Source organism: Quercus lobata, chromosome 11, assembly GCF_001633185.2.
Source record: "Quercus lobata isolate SW786 chromosome 11, ValleyOak3.0 Primary Assembly, whole genome shotgun sequence".
In the NCBI taxonomy this organism is placed as follows: Eukaryota; Viridiplantae; Streptophyta; class Magnoliopsida; order Fagales; family Fagaceae; genus Quercus; species Quercus lobata.
Genome location: NC_044914.1, coordinates 22,812,500 through 22,835,556, shown reverse-complemented (window position 1 = coordinate 22,835,556; position 23,057 = coordinate 22,812,500). Strand labels below are relative to the sequence as shown.

At 34.4% G+C, this 23,057-nt stretch overlaps 2 protein-coding genes across 7 annotated transcripts; one reads left to right on the top strand and one right to left on the bottom strand.

Annotated features, from left to right (window-relative positions):
- Nucleotides 1-1,140: 1,140 nt before the first annotated feature.
- Nucleotides 1,141-18,247, top strand: LOC115967658 (heterogeneous nuclear ribonucleoprotein Q-like). Of its 4 annotated transcripts, none has more exons than XM_031086800.1 (12): nucleotides 1,141-1,556; nucleotides 1,977-2,452; nucleotides 2,839-2,928; nucleotides 3,037-3,276; nucleotides 4,078-4,299; nucleotides 4,995-5,301; nucleotides 5,400-5,704; nucleotides 5,789-5,910; nucleotides 6,362-6,468; nucleotides 6,567-6,655; nucleotides 6,745-6,835; nucleotides 18,131-18,247. In XM_031086800.1, the coding sequence occupies exons 1-11, from the start codon at nucleotides 1,412-1,414 to the stop codon at nucleotides 6,832-6,834; spliced, it is 2,193 nt and encodes a 730-aa protein (XP_030942660.1). In that variant the 5' UTR covers nucleotides 1,141-1,411; the 3' UTR covers nucleotide 6,835; nucleotides 18,131-18,247. The 4 variants fall into 4 exon arrangements, with proteins under 4 accessions (XP_030942660.1, XP_030942658.1, XP_030942659.1 ...); XM_031086798.1 differs by lacking the exon at nucleotides 18,131-18,247 and adding an exon at nucleotides 6,923-7,814; XM_031086799.1 differs by lacking the exon at nucleotides 18,131-18,247 and adding an exon at nucleotides 7,003-7,814 and having other exon boundaries at nucleotides 1,142-1,556.
- LOC115967659 (2-carboxy-1,4-naphthoquinone phytyltransferase, chloroplastic) lies at nucleotides 12,378-19,479 on the bottom strand. Of its 3 annotated transcripts, none has more exons than XR_004086505.1 (12): nucleotides 19,282-19,479; nucleotides 18,324-18,488; nucleotides 17,124-17,370; nucleotides 16,217-16,320; nucleotides 14,463-14,534; nucleotides 14,225-14,363; nucleotides 13,780-13,886; nucleotides 13,584-13,683; nucleotides 13,461-13,499; nucleotides 13,240-13,367; nucleotides 13,036-13,101; nucleotides 12,378-12,726 (listed from the first exon to the last, which is right to left on the bottom strand). XR_004086505.1 is itself a non-coding variant. In XM_031086801.1 (12 exons), the coding sequence occupies exons 2-12, from the start codon at nucleotides 18,407-18,409 to the stop codon at nucleotides 12,592-12,594; spliced, it is 1,206 nt and encodes a 401-aa protein (XP_030942661.1). In that variant the 5' UTR covers nucleotides 18,410-18,488; nucleotides 19,282-19,479; the 3' UTR covers nucleotides 12,378-12,591. The 3 variants fall into 3 exon arrangements, 2 of the variants coding, with proteins under 2 accessions (XP_030942661.1, XP_030942662.1); XM_031086801.1 differs by having other exon boundaries at nucleotides 13,257-13,367; XM_031086802.1 differs by lacking the exons at nucleotides 13,780-13,886; nucleotides 14,225-14,363 and having other exon boundaries at nucleotides 13,257-13,367.
- Between the last annotated feature and the right edge of the window lie 3,578 nt (nucleotides 19,480-23,057).

Sequence of the window (23,057 nt, the reverse complement as noted above, 5' to 3'; positions counted from 1 at the left end):
ACTAACTGCGCAGCACAACAACTAACTGCACATCAACTAACTTGACAGCTAATCACTCCCAAATCAGCATTACTTTAACCACCAGAACCACACACAGTCTTTACTCTTATCAATGTTGTTGGAAAAGTATCATCATTTTCATATAAACATGTGTAAATTCTAGAGTCAAGAAAAAACTAATACCGATATGAGATAAATATTTAAAAGAGGTTAATATATGTATTATGTATAGGAGGGTTGGGTTGAGTCTTGGTAGTATTAAAAAAAACTCGAACCACCACCAATTTGATTAGTGGCTTTAATAGTTGAACCCATCTAACACGCTTGAAAAGCACATTCATATCCTTATAGTCAAAGTGGGTTGGATGCTTTGAATAGAATGAGGGGATTAATGCACATTCCTAGTTACAAGGCTCTTTGCCGTGTTCATAAACTTAGGAAAATACTGAAATCCAAATGACTTTAGTGTGCGTTTGGCATTAGATTATAAGCTAGTTTTTTTACTTATTTTATGCATGATTTGCGAGTTTCACACTACATTTTGTCTCATTTTTATTTTAAATAATATAATTTTTAGTTTTTTCAAAAGGGAACCATAACATTTTCACAACAAATTTTAAGTGGTAAGTTGTTATTGGTTCTAATTTGAATTGACCATTAAAATTATTTTTTTACCCACCAATAATAGCCTATAACAACTTGCTATTTTGGATTTTTCGTGGAAATTTTGTAGACGTAATATTTCTTTTTTGAAAATAAGCTATCTTTTAGAGAAGTGCTACGTTCACAATACATTCATGACAAATCATAAGTAGTTAGTAGGTGTTGGTTCTAATTTGAATTCATCCTTGAAATTACATTTTTATTTACACACTACCAATAATAGCAAGTAACAACTTGTAAGCGAGATAATATTTTTATAACTTTTAACTTTCCTCTTTTATTTCTTAACTTTATTTTTAAGCTCAAATGGTGAAGAGAATCCAATGCTTACAGGTACTTCCGAAATTGGGCTTCAGATTCACGCAATCTAGTCAACCCCAAGTCTTGCAATAAAACAAAACAAAGACACAGACCAACAAGTCCTCTTGGAATTTAATTATAAAACCGCGAAGTGTCCCAGCGCTTTCAATAGCACTAAAAAAATCTACAAAAGTCAAGTCTAACGGACCCCTCACTCCCTGCCCTTTTGTTCCTCTTCCTCAACACTTTCCCAGAAAAAATCAGACAATATACTTTGAGTTCATATCAATCCAACAAAACAAAACAAAGCAAAGTAAGACTTCTTTTACCCAGTTCTGCTTCATAATTATCAAAGCTGTTTCTCTTGTTTCCTTAATTTGTGTCACTGTTTTTTTATTTCAAAAACCAAAACCCAAAACCACAAAAAAAAGCATTAAAAAAAAAAAAAATGCCTCCACGGACACTGAAACGACCCACCACGGCCACAGCCACAGCCACAGCCACCACCAATATTGTCAAGAAAGAGCCTCTTCCGCCGCGGCGCAACGACCCGGGTTCACGGCAACCCTCTTCTCCTCCTCCTTCTACTCAAGGTACCACTTTTCCACTCTGACCCAGTTGATTAATTTTCATTATTTCACTACACAGTCAACTTATTTGTTTTTTATTATTGCTTGAGGAGTACTAATTAAGGGTATTCTTTGTCCAAATTTCAATTATATAGATACCCATTTGAGGTTTATTGATTAAAGTTTTAATATTTATAGTCTTAGCAACCTTTTTGTTGAATTTATATCAAGATTAGTGTTATTTTACGTATATTTTATGAGTGAATGTATAAACTATAAAGTATACTTCATTTTCTTGGCTTGAGTGGGGGAATGCATTTATAATTGTAGTTGTTAATATTTGGATTTGTGACCAAATTTTGTAACTTTTGGTATGTATTATATGTATGTGTGTAAAATTTGGTTTGTGACAAAGGGTGGTGTATTATTACCTTGTTGTATCAGAGGACAAGAGATCAGAGAGATTGGAGCTTGAAGATAATGATCGGCGGTTTGAAGAAGACGAGAATAGTGGTGGGCGGGAAGGGGTTGTGAGGATGGATGGTGGGGATGAGCAAGATGGGGTGGCCGGAATTCGTGGAGATTACATGATTGAAGAAGAGGTGGAGGAAGAAGAGGAGGTGGAGGAAGAGGTGTTTGAGGACGATGTTGGAGATGTGGAAGAAGTGGACTATGAGGAAGAGCACCATGATATGGTTAACGAGAGGAGGAAGCGTAAGGAATTTGAGGTGTTTGTGGGGGGATTGGATCGAGATGCCACTGAGGAGGATCTTAGAAAGGTTTTTAGTCAGGTTGGTGAGATCACTGAAGTGAGACTTTTGAAGAACCCAGTAACTCAAAAGAACAAGGGCTTTGCATTCTTGCGGTTTGCAACCATTGAGCAGGCCAGACGAGCTATCCATGAACTTAAGCATCCCGTGGTATCTTTTCTATTTCATTTTTCCTTGCTATACATTACACTTGAGGTGCTATCAAATATAAATTTTTTGAATGTTTCTAGGAAACTTATCCTGAAATTATTTTTTAAGACTTGTACTATTTGCTAAATTTTCAATTTTTGAGAATGGTGGTTCTTGGTATAATAGGTCTCATCCATGGACACCATGAATGACCTAATTATTTATTTATTTTCTTAAAAAAAAATCATAGCATATTATGGAGATACTTAGTACAATAACATTCTTTGTGTTAAGACTATATATTATATTCAATATAATATGTTGCTTTTTCTTGATAATTAATATATGGGAGCCTTGGTGATTATCAACAAGTTGATCACATATGACTATGAAATTTCAACTGTCAGGTTAATGGGAAGCAATGTGGGGTGGCTCCAAGTCAAGATAGTGACACTCTTTTTGTTGGTAACATATGCAAGACATGGACAAGGGATGTTGTGAGTTATCTATGTTCTTCTTACCTTTGTGTCTTTGAAGCCAAACTTTTCACTTAGCAATTAGGTTATGTGAATTGAGTATGTTTGGTTTTTGTCCTTTTATTTCAGTTGAAAGAACAGCTTGTACGATATGGAGTTGATAAATTTGAAGACTTGACGCTAGTTGAGGACATGAAAAATGAGGGGTTGAATCGGGGCTTTGCTTTTTTAGATTTCCCATGCAGGGCAGATGCCTTGGAAGCTTGCAAGCGATTGCAAAGGAGGGATGTTGTGTTTGGTATAGATAGAACGGCAAGGGTTGCATTTGCAGACACCTTCATTGAACCTGATGATGCAATTATGTCTCATGTATGTACTTGTTTCTTGTCTTAATCCCTCATTTGTGTAGGTTCTTGTGCACACTAGGAGTTTGTTACAAAATTGGAAGCTGCTTCTCTTAAAACTAAAATTTACATATGTATTTTTATGTGTGTGTGTGCTTGTGTTTGTTTGCATATGTTGGATTCATGGCTAGCCACAAATACAGGAAATTGGCATGCATCAGTTAGTTTTTGATTCCATGAACTTCCTTGAGCATTTTTTTTCCTCTTCATGCAAGTTGTTGTATTCTGTTTGTTTTTTGTTACTCCTGTTTAGACCTTGAAAATTATCGCTTTATAGTTTGTGGAACAGTCAAAGTTGAATGGTTTACTTTATATACAGGAAGAACTGTGGTGTATTCTTTGAATGGAAGAATGCTTTGAAATTTGGGGAGATTTTATCTTCCACCTATTTTGGAGGTCATCCAAGTACTTACAATAAGTTAGATTTTCTTCAATTATGTTTAAGCTAGTTTTCCTTTTCTAACATTAAGGTTTCATACCTATATGGTGAAAGTTTTCATTAAGGAATTTGAGGCCCTTCTTGATGTAGTTTAAAAATATTTTTGTACTCAGTCAACTCACTATAATGCCAGTACAATGCAATTTGTTCCAAATTTAGGCTAATCCCTTGTTAGTAACAATAGTTTACTCAGATGAAAAATGATAACTTTCAACCTGTTGTTGTTATAATTTGAAACTAGAAATGTGATTTCTATACTAATTTGATTTTGTTGAATCTTTAAGCAGTGGCTTTAATAAGTTTTTTTTTTCCTCTCTCTTTTTCCAGGTAAAGACGGTATTCTTGGATGGTTTGCCTCCTGCTTGGGATGAGGATCGTGTCAAAAACATTCTCAAAAAGTTTGGGAAGATTGAAAAGGTGGAACTTGCTCGAAATATGCCAGCTGCTAAAAGGACTGATTTTGGTTTTATAACATTCGATTCGCATGATGCTGCAGTGGCTTGTGTGGATGGTGTTAATAATGCTGAGGTTGGTGATGGAGATAGGAAGGTATGCTGCTGTTTATTGTTTAATCCTATGTATTTTGCACAATCTTTAAGCATCATTGTGGAAAATGTTTTTTTCTTATTCAACATTCATGTTGTAGAAACTTCATAAATGTTTATTTTATTTAATAATGTAAAATGAGTACAATAAACTGTCCACTGATAGAAGGTAGACAATACCTTTTTAGGGGAAAACATAATGTAGGAGAAATTAACATGATTTGTTTCATGCTTCTATAATACTGCCTAGAATCAAGCATGTGCAACAAAATCAGAACCTTTACTGAACTTTACCATAATTTTAAAGAAAATCAAATATCTAGAAAAAGGTGAACTTTGAAATGTTAGAAGAGTTGGGATCTTAATGTTATTGGTGGGGCACATGCAGTGGATGTGATAACTGGAGGGTGAGTCGAGATAAAGAACTACATAAATAACTTTAATTGCTTAGAAAGAGATAAAAGATCATGAGGTACACAGTTAAATAGCTGTAACTTTGAGTCTTTTACATCTAATCTTATGCTTTTATTTTACTTCTAAATGTTTTAACATTTCCTTAATGTCATTTGTCATGAGTATAACTTGCTGGACAGCCTGGACTTGATGACTCTGTAGCTAGCAAAATGCAGTGGCAAGCTAGACTCTTTTTAAAACTTATGCAAGTATCACAGGCTCATAAAATAATTGCAATTTTTTCAGATAAAGATTAGGGCAAGGTTGTCTAGGCCACGGCAGAGAGGTAAGTCTGCTAGACAGGCTCGGGGAGGTTATGTCATTGGACATGGCAGTGATCGTGGTAGCAGGGGTCCTTGGGGCTCTGGAAGCTCTCGCTTTGATCCTCACAAGTCTATAGATCGTGTTGGGAGAAGCATTCAAAGTCGTGGTGCAATTGATGGTGGTCTTAATCGAGCATATGGTCCAAGGGACCGAAATGTTGTATCACATGGAGTTGGGAGTGGACGGCGATTTTCTTCACCAGAGAGATCATATGGTAGAAGGTCCACTGGTATATAATTACTATTTGTAATAATAACAATACTAGCATTTTTTTCCTCTATTTATTTATTTATTTTTCCTTCTCTCCCTGACTCTCTTTTTGGACAGTTCAAACTTATGGAAAGACCAGCTCAAAAAGGGACTACATTCAAGAAGATGAACTATTTTCTAGGGCATCTGATTTTGGTAAAGTTACTATTGATAGGCACTCTTATAGAGATGCATACCCTTCACGTGGATCTGGGTACTTGGGAGGTCCTTCAAGGAGTGGTTCTCGTGCTGTTGCTCGTAGGCCTGTCCCTTATGATGATTATGGCTATGACAGATACATGGAACAACCCTCAAACTATCATGACAGTCGTATCAGTGATTACAGTTCTATTCCCACCTCAAAGCGTCCCCATTCTGCCATTGTGAGTGATCTTTTTGAAAATTTCTGTACAGTTGCTGCGGTTTTTCCCCCTTTTACCCTAAGTCTAATCCTGTTACTTTTATAGGAGGAAGATCATCCTCGTTATGCTGAACCTTCAGCTAGGCAATCACGAGCTCGTTTTGACTATGGGGGAAGCAGTTTTGACTTGGCTTATGGTGATAATTCTTATGGAAGCAACTCTACAAGGTTGTTTGTTGCTTGGGAGTTTTACCTTTCTTCTCTTATTATTTTAATTTTGTCATTGTTACTTGCAACAAAAAATTGTCATTGTAGTTATTACTGTATAATTATTATTCCCATTGTCTCGAAGAAACTTATGTAAGGTTGTCCCTTAGGAAATGTTAATTAACTTAATTTTGAAAGGTGAACACTATACTTATCTTAGTTCCCTTAATAGCCCTTTATGTATTATAATCTAATTTCAAAAACATTGGTTCCAATCATTTAAATTTACTGCCAATAGCAAACATTTTGGAGTTCATCAAAAATAGGGGTAAAATATGGAAGATATGATTCATTTAGTAGTGTGAAAACATTGATTTATGTCTCCTTAAATGCAGACCTTTTTTGAACATTATAGTTATTTTGAGACATAGCAATGCTATTTTTATGGCTGATTTTATTGCTATTATGTTAGGCTGGGTCGTGGGTCTCGTCATGGTTATGATGAAGGTGGTCGGAGATCTGAAGGGCATTCTCATGGACCATATGAGACTAAACCATCAACAATGGCATACAGAAGAGGTACTTGAAAATACTCACAAACTCACGTGTCTACAAGTTTATTATTTTCCCATCAATAGCTATATATTGAATGTTGTTTGTTATTTCACTTTTTGCAGATGAGATTAGTAGGAGGGATGCAGAAAGAGTCTATTCCAGTTATGAACGGGATTATATATCCAGAGATTATGTGTCTTCTCGATCAGATGTACAGTTTATGTTGTGTTATTCTATATACTTGTCTTGATATCTTGGTTTATAAATTTTCTTATGTGGGTAACGTAATCAAATATGCAGCTAGGTGAAGATTCATACCCAGCTGATTACTCTACTCGTCGCATGAATGATGACTACCCAAGTGGTAGGGGTTCAAGCTCATATTACTAAGGTGAGTTTGCTTGTGGTTATTCCAAGACCTTTTGTGAATGTGTATCAAATAGTACATCTTGCATACATAAGCTGGCCTCTCAATTAGGAGTACTCCTTTGGAGGTTGATATAGTGGATGTCACGAGTTACTGCGTCATCATTACCAAAATGAGTTTGTTGTTAACAGAAAGACTTCTCATTAATTGAAGACCTTCAGAGGAGAGTTTGACTTCTCCAATTCGTCATATGTACTCTGGAGTTAATTAAGGAATTAGTATTAAGACTGAGCTTTGAGGATGGGGTCTTCAGTGATAAAATATTAAGAGGAAATATGAAAACAATGTGTTTGGAACTTCATTAATAATTGAAAAGGAAGACTTTATGGACTCATTATGTACAAAATTGAAGCTGATGCTACTGATTCCTCTCCTTGGTGTTACTTCAGTCAGTGGATAAACTTTAAGTGTTATAAAACAGCAAATTCCCTGGCTATATATTGTTTATGGTCTTGAATATTCTGTGGATTTCCAGTTATAATCTTCATGGAATGCCTTTATGTGATGGATAACAAAATTATGATCTTAAGTCAGTATAAAAATTGAAGTGGGGATGTGGAACACATAAAAATAAATTTTGTGGGAGAAATCCCTCAAGGGTTTTCTGTATGTGTTAATCATCTTTGCCTACATTCTTGTTATACTTCATTTACACACACTTGGATTAAGTATGGGATCTACATGAAGCTGTTTTGCTTCATATATTTGGTGGACTTGGGTCACAGAGGGATTTCTTTAGTAGAGGATTTATTTGACAAGTAAAGAATGTGAATTGTACTCATGAAGCATATGGTTAACAGGTTAAGTTGCTCATGAGTTTGCTTTTGGAGCTGCAGGTGCTTGACTTTGGGTAATGATTGTTGTGAAAGAATCATTTTGACATTCAACCTAAAAAACACATTTTTGATATAAGCTAATGTAACTTGGTAACTTTATGACTCAATTTTTTTTTTCAGTGATTCAAAACAAAGTTTATTTGGGTGGCTACGGTACATTTATATTGAAATGCAATAATTCATGGAGAATATATATATATATATATATATATATATAGGAGTATGAATCTGAAGCCAATCTAAATATAAATATTTTCAAAAACTGGTTTTGCTCTTCTAGCTCTGTGTGAATTGAGTGATCTCTGCATTGTTTTTAGGATATCGTCACTCTTCAATCTTCATGACTCTTTATTCTGTGGAGATCAAAGATTATGGGTATGGTCATTGGAACTAAAAAGGTTTAAAGAAACAAAATCTAGATAGATGTGACATATGTGACATACTCCAATGTGATGGTGAGTTGTGAATGCCTGAGTGATCAGAAGGTAAAATTCCTCACCATCAAAAGAGTTGTTACTTGCGTTAGATTTTATGTTCTTTCAGCAGTATATTACTGCCGAATCTGAAGGGCTAAGAACCCTGGCAGTCATCTGAGTATGCGATGCTGCATATGGTAAGATGATCATATATATAGACCAAGAACTGCTGCAATCACCACTGATTACATTAGTACAAAAGAATAAAGTGGCTGTTTACTCAGTTTCACCTTCATGGTCTGATCACTCTATATAATTGTATGAGATTTAATTATTTAAAGGGGCTATAAACTGGTGACTGAGATCATGGGAAGATTGAATCTATGAAATTCATAATTTCCAGGGGCTTCTTGTGGATGGCAAATAGCTTAGTAGATTGATTTTTCAGAAAGAATTATAGTCTGTACTTTCAGGCATTGCATCCTTAAATAGTTTTCATGGTTAATTTTCCAGATGTTTAGCTGGGTCGATAGCGTGTTTTTTGTTCTTGTTGATGCAAGTCGTGGTTAATATGTTTGAGACTGAATGCTCATCCATGCATTGTTTAATAAAGTGAGTCCCGTTGGAATGCAATGGTAACATCCGGACTCGACAGGAGAATGTTTGGAATTTTATTGTTCAAGGTTTAGTATGTAGTATAAACAATTAATACTGCAATATCAATTAGTGCTACTTATTCACCTGGCTAATTCCAGGTTACCACGCGGTAAATATTTCATGAAATTTTTACATTCAAGTGTATCTTGGTCTTGAATCGATGAAGGCAAATAATTGGAAAGGGAATTGACATCATTTGTCATGACGTGAGGAAACATACGGAATTGACATCATTTGTCACGACACGAGGAAACATATCCATATATGTGTTATATTCGAAAAGAACTAGTCAAGTTACAATTACAACTCATAATTTTTTATCTGGTCACAATATATTTTGTAGACATCCATTATGGGGTTTAGTATGTGTCCTCACAATGCAACTTATACAACTTAATCCAATTAAATCCATACAATCTGGGATAATAACTGGCTATTGGAATCAATTGGTGTGCATATCTAGTTTGTATGATGAACGTCTGTTAATAGTGTTTCAACTTAAACAGCCTTACAAATTGAATTCAAACCTTTTCTGAGATCAATAGCTAGGAAAAATAATTAATTCCCACAAATTTCACAAACCTAACCATTTGGCCAAGAATATCATCACGATGCACTTCTTTGCTTCCTACCCATGGGCCCTTCTCCTTGGTTTAGACTTTAGGGCGGAGAAGGTATGTTATTTATTCAACTAATTGAATCATTTCTTTCACATGTGAGGTTCACATGTTGTGAGAGAGATGATGTATATGTTGGATACATAAGCTAATTATTGATGGATAGGAATGGGAGAGCAAACTCTCTTCTATGATATTATTGAAATCTCTGTAAGCGAAGGACCTTCCAATTTTATTCAAATTTGGTTTTATGATATTGTTGGTGTAAAGCAAAAGTAATGCCAGTGGTTCCAATAAAAGTGATGCTGAACTAATCACGATTTCTCACACCAAGTTGTGAAAAAAATTATGAAATTTGTTGTCCATGGTGTTGTTAATATAAAGCTCCTTTACCATAGCATTTGATAGCTTTAAGGAAGCTATGTCCGAAAGAAATTAATATTGATCTGAAAATTTTTAATACATCCTCAGCATTTGATGGATTATTTATGTTTTTGTTTTAGGATTCAAGACGGTAAAATTTAATGGAACTTAAACCCGTTCTTTGGTTCGGTGATAAGGAGTTGACGATTTGTTTTCTACTTAGTATTATTATTATCATTATTATTTTTAGACGATAAGAAACGAATACATGACCTTTTCTTGAGTGTAGGAAACACATGGATTGATGCAAACGGTACGGCTAAATAAGATTTGAAAATTTGGCATCAATTTTTTTTTTTTTGGTTCAAATTAAATATATTAAGGATCCATTTGGCAGTACAGTAGGATATTGAATTTTAACTGGAGATTTCTGAAGTTTTGAGGCATGTCATGGTCATTTTGGAGATTTCACAATTACTGTTATTGTGATGATTTGGGGGTATTTTAGTAATATTAGTGGTTTAAGGAGGGTATTTTAGTAATATGGGAGATTTCAAAGATATTTTAATCATTTTGGAGGTTTTAAGTTTATTTTGTTGATTATGTAGGTTTAGGGGTGGGTTTTTTTTTTTTTTTTTTTTTTTTTTTTGTGGGGGTTGAGAAAAACATTTTATAGAAAATGTTTTAGGCCAAAACAAATAGGGTTTGTAAGTAAATTTTACTAGGTTCACTTTAGACATAAGGTTCCAACAAAAAATCACGAGCCAGGTTGACTGTATACTTAGAAGCGGTTTTCTTGTTCTATTCCACCATACACTCTTTGAGACTTAACATGTTGGATGAAAGATGTGATGCCTTAGATTTTATAAGGACTTTTCAATTGTGACTAGACTAGCTTTTTTGGGGTATAAGTGCATATGTGGCAAATACTTTTCTTTGGGTTGTGACAAATTATATCATTGGCATTGGACTAAGTCCCACATCCCTTAGGTAGGGAGGTCTTGGGTCTTATATGGAGACCTATGTGACGAGATGATGGGTAGGTCCCACATGGGGACAAGTGGACCTTAAGGTGGGGTGGATTATGGAGACCCAGAAGGCCAAAAGACCTCTTAAGTGGAGTGAGGTGAGGGAGAACCAAATCTTGGCTAAGTCTCACATCGCTCATGTTAAAGTTATTGTAGAGTTTATATACTAGATAATACTTGAATAACTCTAGACTAACCTACCCAATGTTAAGTTACTTGTTCTACAAGTATATGAGGTTACAATAAGTTTGGCCACTTGGACCATAATATGTCTAACCCCATAGATAGGGGGAGGTCTAAGTCTTATATGGAGGCCTTGGACTCTAATTGGTATGAGGCCTTTTAGAACCATGAGAGATAACCCAAAGTGGACAATATCATACCAATAATGAGTAGGGGTGTGATAAAAGATTTGGATTAAGGTGGTCCTAGATGACCCTATCACTCTTTACACCATATACCATTTGAGGCTTAGCTCATTGAGGACGAATGTGGATTAAGGTGGCTTTTGAGGAACCTGGCGCCTTAGTGAAGACATTGCATGCCAACTTGACCTTGGATAGGGATCAAGGCGCCTAAATTTAGAGCATGGCCCCCTCAAGGGAACATCATGAGGATTGTGGCTCAAAGGGTTTATGAGGTGAATGATATGATGACATGTGTCATCAGATCCTTTAGGGTTGGATCAAGCTTCCCCTTAAATCTCCACCTATAAATAGAAGCGAAGTTTAGCTTCATAATACAGACCACTAGACAACAAAGGTGGCATAAGACAGAAAACATAACCTTGTGAACTGAAAAGGAGAGCATGTCCATAATCCATATTACTAGTCATTGATTTGTTTAAACCAGTTAATGAGGGTGTGGCTCTCCTAATTGTTTGCATGTGTAGCGTTGGAAGTCTAAAATCTGGTTAAGGCCTGCAATCTCCACCCTGTCTCAAGTTATCATGTCTTGCCTTGCCCGTTGAATGCAAATTTTCTGTTTCACTTTTTGTATTCTACTTTATATTTCCCCAATCACAACTTGACATGTTATTTGATTTTTTTTTTTTTTCCTTTCATTATAAACTTTGTATCAAGGCCAAGGCATTTTCCAACCAAAATATTAGGAATTCATTCCATAAGGTGCTTTTCAAGCCTAGTATGAGTTTTCAGATAATCTAAGGGGTAGTTGGGATTTTGTTCAGTTGAAGGGGAAAGGAACTCCACAACCTAGCTAGCGGATACGGTCATCCCTTGGCAAAGTTAAGCAATTACCACAACTTATTAGAAAACTAAAAGGTGTAATGACTGCCCAAATTAGAAAACTGAAAGGTGTTATGATTTTTTTTTCTTTGTCTACATAGTCAATGTAAAAAATTTACTCAACTGCCTCTGTGTCAAATTTGACTTAAATCAAGTGTGTAATAAATTGATAATAAAATAAAAGACTAAATTGCTACCCTTAAATTTAGTGTTTCTTTACACTATTTTTTGGTCATCCAAATGCTATATTTTTGGGCATCCAATTTATACCCTTAAATTTCATGTTTTTCTGGTAATGTCATCTTTAGGGTTATATCCTCACATACAGTTTGTTAAGATGTGAAACATGTACTAAAAGTTGCTCTTCTGGTAATTTAATGTTGCAAAAGGAACTCCAAAAATTGTCCAGGATTAAGTCTCATTCTATTTGCTTAGTCCAGCAAACTGTCCAGCATGCATGAGACTGGTTTATTTGACAAAATTTTTTTATATCTCATAGCCCTCAATAGGATCTTTGCCTTATCATGATTTTGAAATTGAAGGCATGGAACAAATCTCAAGAGAATATAGGACTTGGAACATATTTTTTAGTGACTGCTCTAGCCACCACTAGTCCAGCAGCCAATGCGGCTCCAAATAAAGCATGCAATCTCACACAGTAGTACTTAGCCATGAAGATCTTCTGTTTGTCCTGTAAGAGAAAATTTTATTAACTGAAGTTAAAGCCCAATTGAAGTTAGTATGACAAAGGACAAAAAATAGAATATTTATCTCCTTTGCTTCCAGATCTGTCACCATCCATATGCTTCCCAGTCATAGCTCAACCAAAAATATATGATTGAGAGGCTAGTGGACTGTAGTTTTAATGAAAATCTGCATCTTCGATTAAACGACTATGTTCCTCTTATTTCAGTGGCAAGACATGCTTGTGAAACCATATTATGGTTAGATCAGAACAAGAGGTTTGAAACCTCAAGCATCTTAGAAGTTTACTACTGACCTTGTGGTTATCTTCAACATATCTAACTACCAGTTTTCCCATGGGCAATGTCAGAGCACAGAAAAGCTGGAAAAAACAACGATTTAGGAAAACAACGATGAGAATATCGTTAAAATGAGTAATCAATCAGGCAGAAAGTAAGAGGTAGAGGAAATAAAATGAAATAAAGTGCCAATCTGCCGAAGTTAAATTTGTATACTTTACCAATTTGAAGGACTTACAATACAAGTAAAAGGAAGGGCCTTGATTAGACCAAAGGCAAACAACAAGAAGTAAAGTGCTATGACAGCAACCTTCACTACAGTCGAACCTCTTTCGGTGCCAAGCCTTACCTGCATATAAATTAAAATACAGATAAAATGCCATTATTTGTTTCTCTGTCAAAATTTCTAAAACGTTAACAGGTTAGCTAGAAGAATATTCACCAGAGGGGACATTTTTCCAACTGCCTTATCTTCTTCTACCTAAAACATTGGTAATTCATGTCAGCTGACACAGACAATCAAGGAGGGTTAAATGCAGAATAAATTGTTATAGAAGTAAAATACCTGATGAAAGTGACTACAGAAAAGAATTAGGGATGTTGTGAAGCCAACAAGGATTGAAGCAGAAATAATTGTACCACTTAAGGGAAGATAGTTCATCTGACTGTCAAAACCACCTGAAGTCATTATTATAACTGTGCAAAAAAAAAAAAAAAAAAAATCTTAAAGGTATGGCCTGTGATTATATAGGTCAAATAACCTTGTGTTGCCTTGTAAGAGGTAAAAAGCAGTACTAGCAAATGGCCCAAATGCTGCAAAGCACAGGGGCTCTCCCAATCCTTGGTAGCTTAACCGAAATGGAGGGCACTGCAAAAGAGGCGATATTGAACGGATGTGAAAACCTTTGTTTCTCATTTCTCATAAGATTTGAACCTAAGACTGCCACAACTTGATCCCAACCATTTGGGAAACATATGTGAAATTCTGGTTTTCCTATGTATTGTGGGGGAGGCATTAGCAGTTGTGAAGCAAATACCTCAAAAGCCAGGAGTTTGATTTGAACCTCAGTTCTTGAATTTTTTTTTTTGGATTATAGAGTATTGGCTCCAATGAGAGGGGGAATGGGACATTTAAACTATCAGCTCCTGCAACTAAAATGTGGGATTATTTTTTTTCTTTGAAAAATGCAATAGGCATGTCTATACCTGATATATATAACCACAAATAATCGCACATGCCAGTGATATTATTGAACGCATATTTCCTGCCTCCACGGATGTCCATGACAGCCCCATGAAGCCAAGAGCAAGAAATGAATAAGCAGCAAGTAAAGTTACTGTACGGCTTCCCGAATGCGTTATAGAGCATAATTAGGCAATTGTTATTGGACATTAAAACGAAGAAAAAAAAATAAAAAACTTCCAAAAACAAAATAACTCTTACCTTCCAGCAAGGTTTACAACTGATTCACTTTTGTTTTTATCTGCTCCTGTGTCGAAATCATAAACGTCATTGCTGAAGAGGCCAAAGGATAGTCGTTAACATAGTTCTATCACAAAGATAATTTGTACTAAGGAGTCAACAAATTTCAGTCATGAAGATAACGAGTTGTGTTGGTATCTTGACTTAAACCAATTAAATGGACTCTACAAACTAATGCAGTATTTTTCTCTCTTGATATAGTTTCAATGGATGAAACTAGACATGGAGTTAATGTCAAGTTAGAAATTTGGATAGATGCTTCAGAATTTGGAAGCGTTGGACTGATTTGGACTAAAACATAGTACATGGAATGCAATTATAATAAAAGTAGAAAAAAATGACGTAAGAGTTGCAAGACTTGATGGGCCAGAGATACTAATAGTTTGGATCAATAATTCATAAGGATGAAGAAATTGAAGAGGATGTGAATTATAGGACAAGAGCAGAGTCAATGAAATAGATAAGCACATTAGGGCTCTTGTGTGATCATAAAATACCCCTGGATCAATAATTCATAAGGATGAAGAGTTTGAAGAGGAGAGGGGTGGAACTACGAACACAGTAGGTGGCTGCCCTAATTTTTTTAAAGTTAATATTGGGGGGGGTATTTGGTAACTCCTACAAATTTAAGAGCACCACTGGATTAACTTAAACATTTGAGGAGGCCAAACCCCCCTATTTTTTAGGCTAAACCTTTAAAAGTTTCAATAATTATATATACTATTAATTTATTTATTTATTTAAAATTTTGGGGGGAAGTGTGGATTTGGAAAAGGTTTTGAAGGTGAAGTATAAGTCAAATGGGAGTTTTACAGGAAGTCAAACTGTCCAGGGTATAACAATTAGCTGCAAAGTTGGCCATTTGTTGAGACCTATAGCTTGAGAATTGTAAAAGATTTAATTAGCATGTACAGATTATTAGGAGATCATTAGGAAACATAGATATAGACCATCCTATCATTTAAGAATAGAAAAAGACTCTAATTTAGCTTGTAATGGACTATCAGGAACTGTGGATGGAGCCCTCCATGTTATTAATGCTCATATATAGGAGGCCTGAGATTTGGTTGAAGCTTATAGTAAGGTACTCAATTAGGATAATATAGCCAGACTGTTGTTGGGAGATAAAATACTCAAGAAGTATTGAAAAGCAGCAAGGAAAGCTGGAAATAGGGTGAACTAGTATCATGTAGTACACTTTGGCCCTATAGTTGATTAATTAGTGAGCACCCCATCATCCCTTCATTGTCACAAAGAAAGAGTTAGCTTCAAACCAGAGATTTCTCACAGCAAAAAGAGTTTTGCTAAGATCTAAGTACATCCCTTTCCAAGAAGCTGAGCCTAATTAATACTCTTTTTCAGTCATCCATATCTCAAAAATTCTGGAATGTTGAGCTTTGAAAGGTGCAGAATAGATAAAGCTATTTTGGGTTTGCAAACAGCATCGGACTCGACCTAAATGCAAGAAGCTCAAAGTCCAAAAGCAGACTGAAGCACAGCTGCTTTTGGCAAGACAAAAACTAAAGGACTCACTATGGTTGCTAAGAAAACATCACATGCTCCATATGTAAAAGCAAGAAAAAAATGATTATAAACAAAAAGAAAGATAATATCATCTTTCAAGCCCTACTAGATGAGCAGTTTCTCTCACAGTTAAGCTTGCTCAGACTCAAGTCATAATCAACTCACTACCTGAAATAGTAAATATGACTCACCTTAAATTAAGCCATGTGATAATAAGAACTGAGGAAGTCAGGAGAACAAAATAACGCCTAGCGGAGAATATGCCTGTTTGAAAATAAGCAGCCGCACTACCTACCTGTTTGTGGACACTAGATAGAGTAAGACACAAAGTGCATACAATTAAACTACAGGGAAAAACACCAAGATAGACGAGTGCATTACTGAAATTTTGATTCCAATGTCTATAACACAATTAGAATTCATTGCTTTAGTGTGGGAGTGTGCAACAAACAAAATTTGAAGGGTCTGATAAAGACTGTTTCACCAAATCAGCACTGGAAATTGAAGGCCTTAAGTAATAACTCTTTCATATTTCTCAGAAAGAGACAAATAATAGTATATTGCAGTGTGTAGAAAAAAGAAGAAATATTTACTGGCTCAGTCCCTCCATATCTCAATAGTCATCTTCCTAAATTCCCACCAACTTTAAAACTGTCCTTTTGCTAGCAAAACCCTTGATTTAGGATACACCATAAGAAGGAAGGATACTGGGTATTTTAATAAATTTATACAAATATATTTAACCCAACTCAATTAACTCTTAATCCTCTAACTAATTGGAGTCAGCTACATGGATCCTTTTATGCCACCTCAGCCTTTTACAAGGTCATACCCCTATTTACTTTTTTAACATCCATGTCCTTCCAACTTCTACCCACATAATTATCTGTCTCCCTTTTCCTTTTGTTCCTTTCACATTAATATAATCACAATATCACACTGGTTTATTCTCAAGCCTCTGTTATGTCCAAACCATCTTTAATGACTTTCCCTAATTTAAATTTCAATTTGTATTACTCTACCTCGTCATAAATTATTACTGTAATGCTAACAACTACACTCTAAAATGATTAGAATGCAAAGTGTCAGAGAACTCACAGTGAGAGGAACCAAAGCAACAGAATATATTGGTAATTTAACTGCCCTCCATATCAAAATTGCCTTAGAAACATCATTTTCTTTTTCTTCTTCAGTAGTCGTGCCAGAATAGTCTGCATTTCTCTCTGAAAGTACCTGTTGAGATTGGTGTCCTTTTTCTATTTTCAATTTTCTTCTGTAAGTGGTATGGAAATGCTTTTTGCTGTTACAGAAGAAGCTTGATGATCTTTTGGAGTTTAGATGATACCTAAAAAATGAGATATGTCAGTGAATGCAGAAAAATTAGAAATGAGCCCACTTTCCCCTCTCACTCTTCCACGAAAAAGTAAATTGGAGTATAAATATCAAATAATAATCAGGAAGATTCAGGCATGCCAGCAAAAGAATAATATGTTTCAAAAAATTAGATCATAAGCATTACACCTTGTACTTTTATTGTACAACATGCCACATTGGATGAGTTCTACACAAATTAAAAGTATCTTCAAACTTCAACTACAATGTTTTAAACTATATTCAACACTTTGAAGAATAAGAAAGAACTCAATTTTCTAAGATGCTATTCAAGAACTCATAGATAACTTCTTGGTATCTTCAAATGGCATTTAAGATAAATGTCATATACAATGTTTCATTTTAGTCAATGTTTTTGCAAACTGTTTTTATTCCCATGTACTACAAAAATTTGTTTCATTTAAGTTCCTTTTTGCATGATTCACTATATTTTGTTTTTCTTTCTGATGCTTTATGCTTATGGCATTTTGAAAATTTTAGAAACTGTACGTTATCCTTATGAACAATGCCATAGCATCCTTTTATGATTGGTTAGCTTTATAATGAAATAAAAACAGTCAGCTTTAGGCTTCTTTCTTAGTGTTAGTGTGTTACAACTTTTTTCCAATTTTAAATTTACTGCCTAAGGACTTTCCAGAATATATACATGACTATTTCCTTTTTGTATTTCATGTCATTACTTAATAAGACCCCCCTCTTTTTTGTTTTTTCAGTTGCGGCAGAAACATCATCATTTGAAGTTTGGAAGCTCAGAAGTATAACAAATGAACTATCTCATCATTGATATCTTGTAGTTTGAATCGTTAAGGACAAAGAATATAATAGAAATACCACACAAATCAATGTCTCATAAGAACAATTACAGAATGTTTGGGATTTAAAAAAAAAGAAAGAGATGAAACTTGCCTATTTGAGTAACTCCGATGCAGAAGGTATTCATTGAGTTTCTTCAGACCAGACACTGTGTTTAGGTTACAATATATGGTGGCCATTGATATCTATGCATTCCAATATTGTCTAGAAACAAGGAGGAATACATTTAATCCCATTCAGCTATGTGTCCCACTAACACTGACAATTCAAAAAAACACCAGATTAGAAATTATAGTAACAATAATGTCCACTTCAATGATGAATGCTACTTTGAAGATGGACAAATTACACATTTTCGCCCTGTTATTATGTCCAAATGACCCATTCACACATTATATATAGCAACATAATCTTCAAGTCCTCAATCAATATATAACCCATAACAATTTTAGCACTGAACCGACATATGCCTACTTTTTTGATAGTAAAATCTAGATCATCAGAACTTTTGGTTTCCCTTTCTGCCATGGTTAAACTCTGGTTTCACTACTTTCATTAAAAAAAAAATGTAATTACAAATGAAATTATCATTTTAATAGACAATACCACTTAAAATGTAGTTCTCAACACAAATTTGAGAACAAAAATAACCGTCCATACAGATATTTGAAAAATGAAAACCAAGCCAGGCAATCTTAATGAACTTAAATTTGATAATTTCATCCTTCAACGAGAACTTTGCTAAGCACTAAATAAGTCTATCCCGTGACATGTTACGCTCATTTCTTTCTCTTTTTTTTCTTTGGCATAATTATTCAGTTTATTCATCTTCCAATAAACACTAAAAATAAGTCTATATCATGACATGCTACCCTCGTTTCCTAAAAGAACACAGTGGAATGGTTTCATTTCAAAGACAATGGTAACATAATCTTTAACATTCTATAGATGCACAAATTCAAATAAAATAAATAACAGCGGTAATGAAGAATATATATAAGAGTTTGTGCGGTTCAAGAAAGAGAAGTAGCTTGCAGGGTTAGCGTCTCACCTGGAAAAGTGACATATTTCTGAGACTCTTTCTCTCACACTCACTCTTGCTTTTGCTTTGTATATGTGATGAGCCTAAGAGATAAGAGTGACAGTTAGCTGGGTCTCTTTGGGAAGACAAGCAAAGGTAACTGTAACTACTCTGTAATGGGAAGAGAGTGTGAACTTTTGGTAGTTTGAAAAGGGTACAGCTCCTGAGTCCTATCCACTCAAACTCTATATAATATGAATCTGATCAATATGAGTCAGTGACCAGTAAATTTTTGCCACCTAAGATTACAAGTAGGACCCACCAAGACAAACCGACTGACTAGACAAAAAAGAGGAGAAGAGAACCAACTAGCGAGTAGTGATGACATCATTTCCAACTTAATTCGAAGTACATGCTCAATTTTAAGCGATTCACCATGTGTTCCTCATCTTGAGAATTTAATTCATGATACCTTAATTTTAAAATTTTTAATACCTTGCCCGTTAATTGAAGAGTTTTTTAGCGGAATTATAGTGTGTTTTTGTGTTCGAATTTTTTTTTCTCTTGCTTGTGTGTGTTTGTTTCTAAAAAAAAAAAAAAAAAAGAAATTGTTTATGACATAATGATTTAAATGTTTTAACTAATCTCAGTCTCTTGGGCTATATATAACATAAAAGGGAGGGGTGACAGAAATTTAATATGTCCTAGATTCAAACCTACTGAGCAAAAAAAAAAAAAAAAAAAAAATTGTAATTTAAGATTAAGGACCCGATAATTCTAGTTAACGGGTGCCCTTAAAATATTTTTTAATGAACTATTTTAAGAAATGTTTAATATCATTATTATGAAAAATATAAAAAGTTGTTAAAAAATTTAGTTAATTTTTTTTTTTCATAAAATGTTTTTAAAAATATTATATAAACCAATGTGGGTATTTGTTAACTTTTCCTTAAGATTAATATGCTTGTTCACTTATGCATGTGCGTGAGTACACACAAAAAAAGGAAAGAAAAAAGTTAAATAAAAGCTTTTAAAGAGGTTTTAAGCCATTTATTGGTTTGGAGAATACCCATCTCTTTTGTTTTTTATTTATACTATTAAAAAAAAAAGTTAAATGATTGCTAAATAAGTTTGAGGAAGCTAATCTTGTTTGGCTATTGAGTTGAGATTTTTAATTTTAAAAAATGCATTTGGAGAAAAGTTTTGTGTGTGTGAAGAAATGGTCTTTCATATAGTATTAGTGTATTTGTCGGAAAAATGAAAAACATATTAGTTTATTATTTGTTTAATATAAATTTCAAGACTAATGTTACAGACACAAACTATTTTATAAACATCTTATAAACTATTGATGTGGCACGCTTCACATCAGTTTCAAATTAAATTTAAAAGAAAAAAACCCTTTGCCTCCCTCCCTCCTTGCTCCATCTCCTCTGCCTCCCTTCCTCCTTGCCTTTTTGGTCTCAAATCCCAAATCTGCTTCCTCTTGCCCCTGCCTCCACCCTATTACACTTCGACACACGCCACCGCCACATAAGTCACCGGATTCTTTGCAAAAGTAGCTGAAGCTGCGGTGAGCATGGTGTCTCCATCCCAAGGTTTTTGTGTCTTCGTGATATGATTGTTCTAAGCGAATGGTTTTGTTTGATGGTATTGTTGTAGATGGTGTCAAAGGCCTGATGGTGAAACCAGTTCTGCAGTAGGTGCATCAACTGCCACTCCAATGCAGCTTAGATTGCAATACAATGCAGCAGATAGTGCACCAGGGTAGCACAAGCATGCATCAGAGCAAGCAAAGCAATTTGATGATACAACAACAAGTGCTAGAGTAACAAATATGAAGATTGAAGAGTTGAATGATTGTCAAAGAACTGAATCTTGTATTACACAGCTGAAGAAAATCAAGAATAGTACAAATGCATCTAAACGACAGAATAGAGTTGTAGCATAGTTAGAGTTGTACTGAGAACTACTTGTAGTTTTGTATATAACTAAAGCTAGATTAGTGGCTGTGTTAAGTTTGTTAGTGTGTGTTCACATGTGTAAGTTAGTTATACAGCTCTGTTTTGGGTTTTTTAGTATATATATATATGTGTGTGTACAAATTACTTCAATGAAAGATAGATTTCTCATTTCAATCACAAATTCAGTTTCTCATAGATGGAAGGTGAAAACACTTGTCTTTGTTGTAGTCCCTCAATAATACTACCTTTGCAATTCTAGGCACTTCAAATTAAGTTCAAACTCTTTATGCTTAATTGGCTTTCAATTGCTGCAAGCCTGCAAATGATGATATGTGACATATGTCATATGTGTTGTGTTTAAGAGGTTTTTATCTTTTATTTGAGTTTGTTAATATCTTATGTGCATGCCACATGGTAGTTTGTAGAATAGTTTTTTTGTTTGTAGCATTACTCAAAATTACTCAAATTCCAATTGTTACATAATTCTGTTACATAGAGAAAGCAAGTGGTAATCACGTGGTTACTAACCAACTTATCTAAAATACAACTAAAACTATAAGTAGCTTTAGCATTGGAACTAAACGACAGTAGCTTCTACAGCTTCCATCTTCTTTATCTTGTTTCTAATCTGGCTGGCTTCATTCACTTGTTCCAAATGATTCTTCTTCTTGCTTTTTTCATTTTTGATAGATATATCTTACTATAGATGCTCCATTTATGATAGCCTTAATATTTTTTTATAGAATTTCAAAGCATAAATGATGTTATAACTTATAAGCCACTATAAATTATTGCAGTTGTCACATTTCTCTGCCATAAAGCCCATAAGTGAGGTTAAACTTTAATGTCTCTTGTATTTGTTTATCACTTTTTCATCATCATTTTTATCGTTGTTGAAAATACAGGTGAGTACTTTTATATCTTCATTGTGATATAACTACGTATTGCTGTTTGATTATATAAATTGGGCATAACCCACATCACCTTGTCACTGTCTTAATTTCTTTCATTGGTTCTTCTCTTTAGGTGGGTTTTGATGTTTTTGGCATGAGGTAGGTTTGAATCTCTAGCATCGTTGCTATCATCATTATTATGACAACATTGCTTTTTAAAAACAAGATTATAGAATTCAAAATAAAGCAAATTATGAATATAATTAATCCTCAATCATTGATGTATCAGACCTCCATATGCAGGCATCGATGAAAACCTAACCACCTCTAAATGAAAAAAAAAACACTCACAAAATCTCTAAAATGACTAAAATACCCCAAAACCTCCATAACGACCAAAAAAAAATAAAACCCACCAAACCTCTAAAATGACAAATATACCTTGAAACCTCAAAACAAACAAATTTTTTCTTGAAAGTCTCTAAAATGAAGAAAAATATAATTATTGGTCATTTTGGTGGGTTTGAGGGTATTTAGGTTTTATGGGTATTTTGGTTATTTTAGAGGTTTTTTTTTTTTTTTTGGGTGGGTGTGTGTGTGTGTGTGGTCATTCTAGTGGTTTCAGATGTATTTTGGTCATTTTAGAGGTTTTAGCTTTATTTTGATCATTTTCTAAGTTTCGGGGGATTTTGGTTATTTTAGAGGTTTAGGGGTAATTTGGTCACTTTAGAGGTTTTGAGGGTATTTTGGTCATTTTAGATATTTCAGGGGGGTATTTTGGTTGTTTTAGAGGTTTGATGGTGTTTTTGGTAATTTTAGAAGTTTTGGGGTATTTTTGGTCATTTTAGAGGTTTTGGGTTATTTTTAGTCATTGTAGAAGTTTTGGGTGTATTTTTGTCATCTTAGAAGTTTAGGGTTTTTTGGTCATTTTAGAGGTTTAGGGGTATTT

Bases quoted from the DNA above. Each gene is read 5' to 3' on its own strand.
- LOC115967658 (XM_031086800.1), top strand. From the start codon at position 1,412: ATGCCTCCACGGACACTGAAACGACCCACCACGGCCACAGCCACAGCC. The intron at 2,453-2,838 runs GTATCTTTTCTA...TTCAACTGTCAG, and splicing joins ATGAACTTAAGCATCCCGTG to GTTAATGGGAAGCAATGTGG. The intron at 5,911-6,361 runs GTTGTTTGTTGC...CTATTATGTTAG, and splicing joins TATGGAAGCAACTCTACAAG to GCTGGGTCGTGGGTCTCGTC.
- LOC115967659 (XM_031086801.1), bottom strand. From the start codon at position 18,409: ATGGCCACCATATATTGTAACCTAAACACAGTGTCTGGTCTGAAGAAA. The intron at 16,321-17,123 runs GTGAGTTCTCTG...GTCCACAAACAG, and splicing joins TTGCTTTGGTTCCTCTCACT to GTAGGTAGTGCGGCTGCTTA. The intron at 13,102-13,256 runs GTAAGTCCTTCA...TGTTTTTTCCAG, and splicing joins CCCTTCCTTTTACTTGTATT to CTTTTCTGTGCTCTGACATT.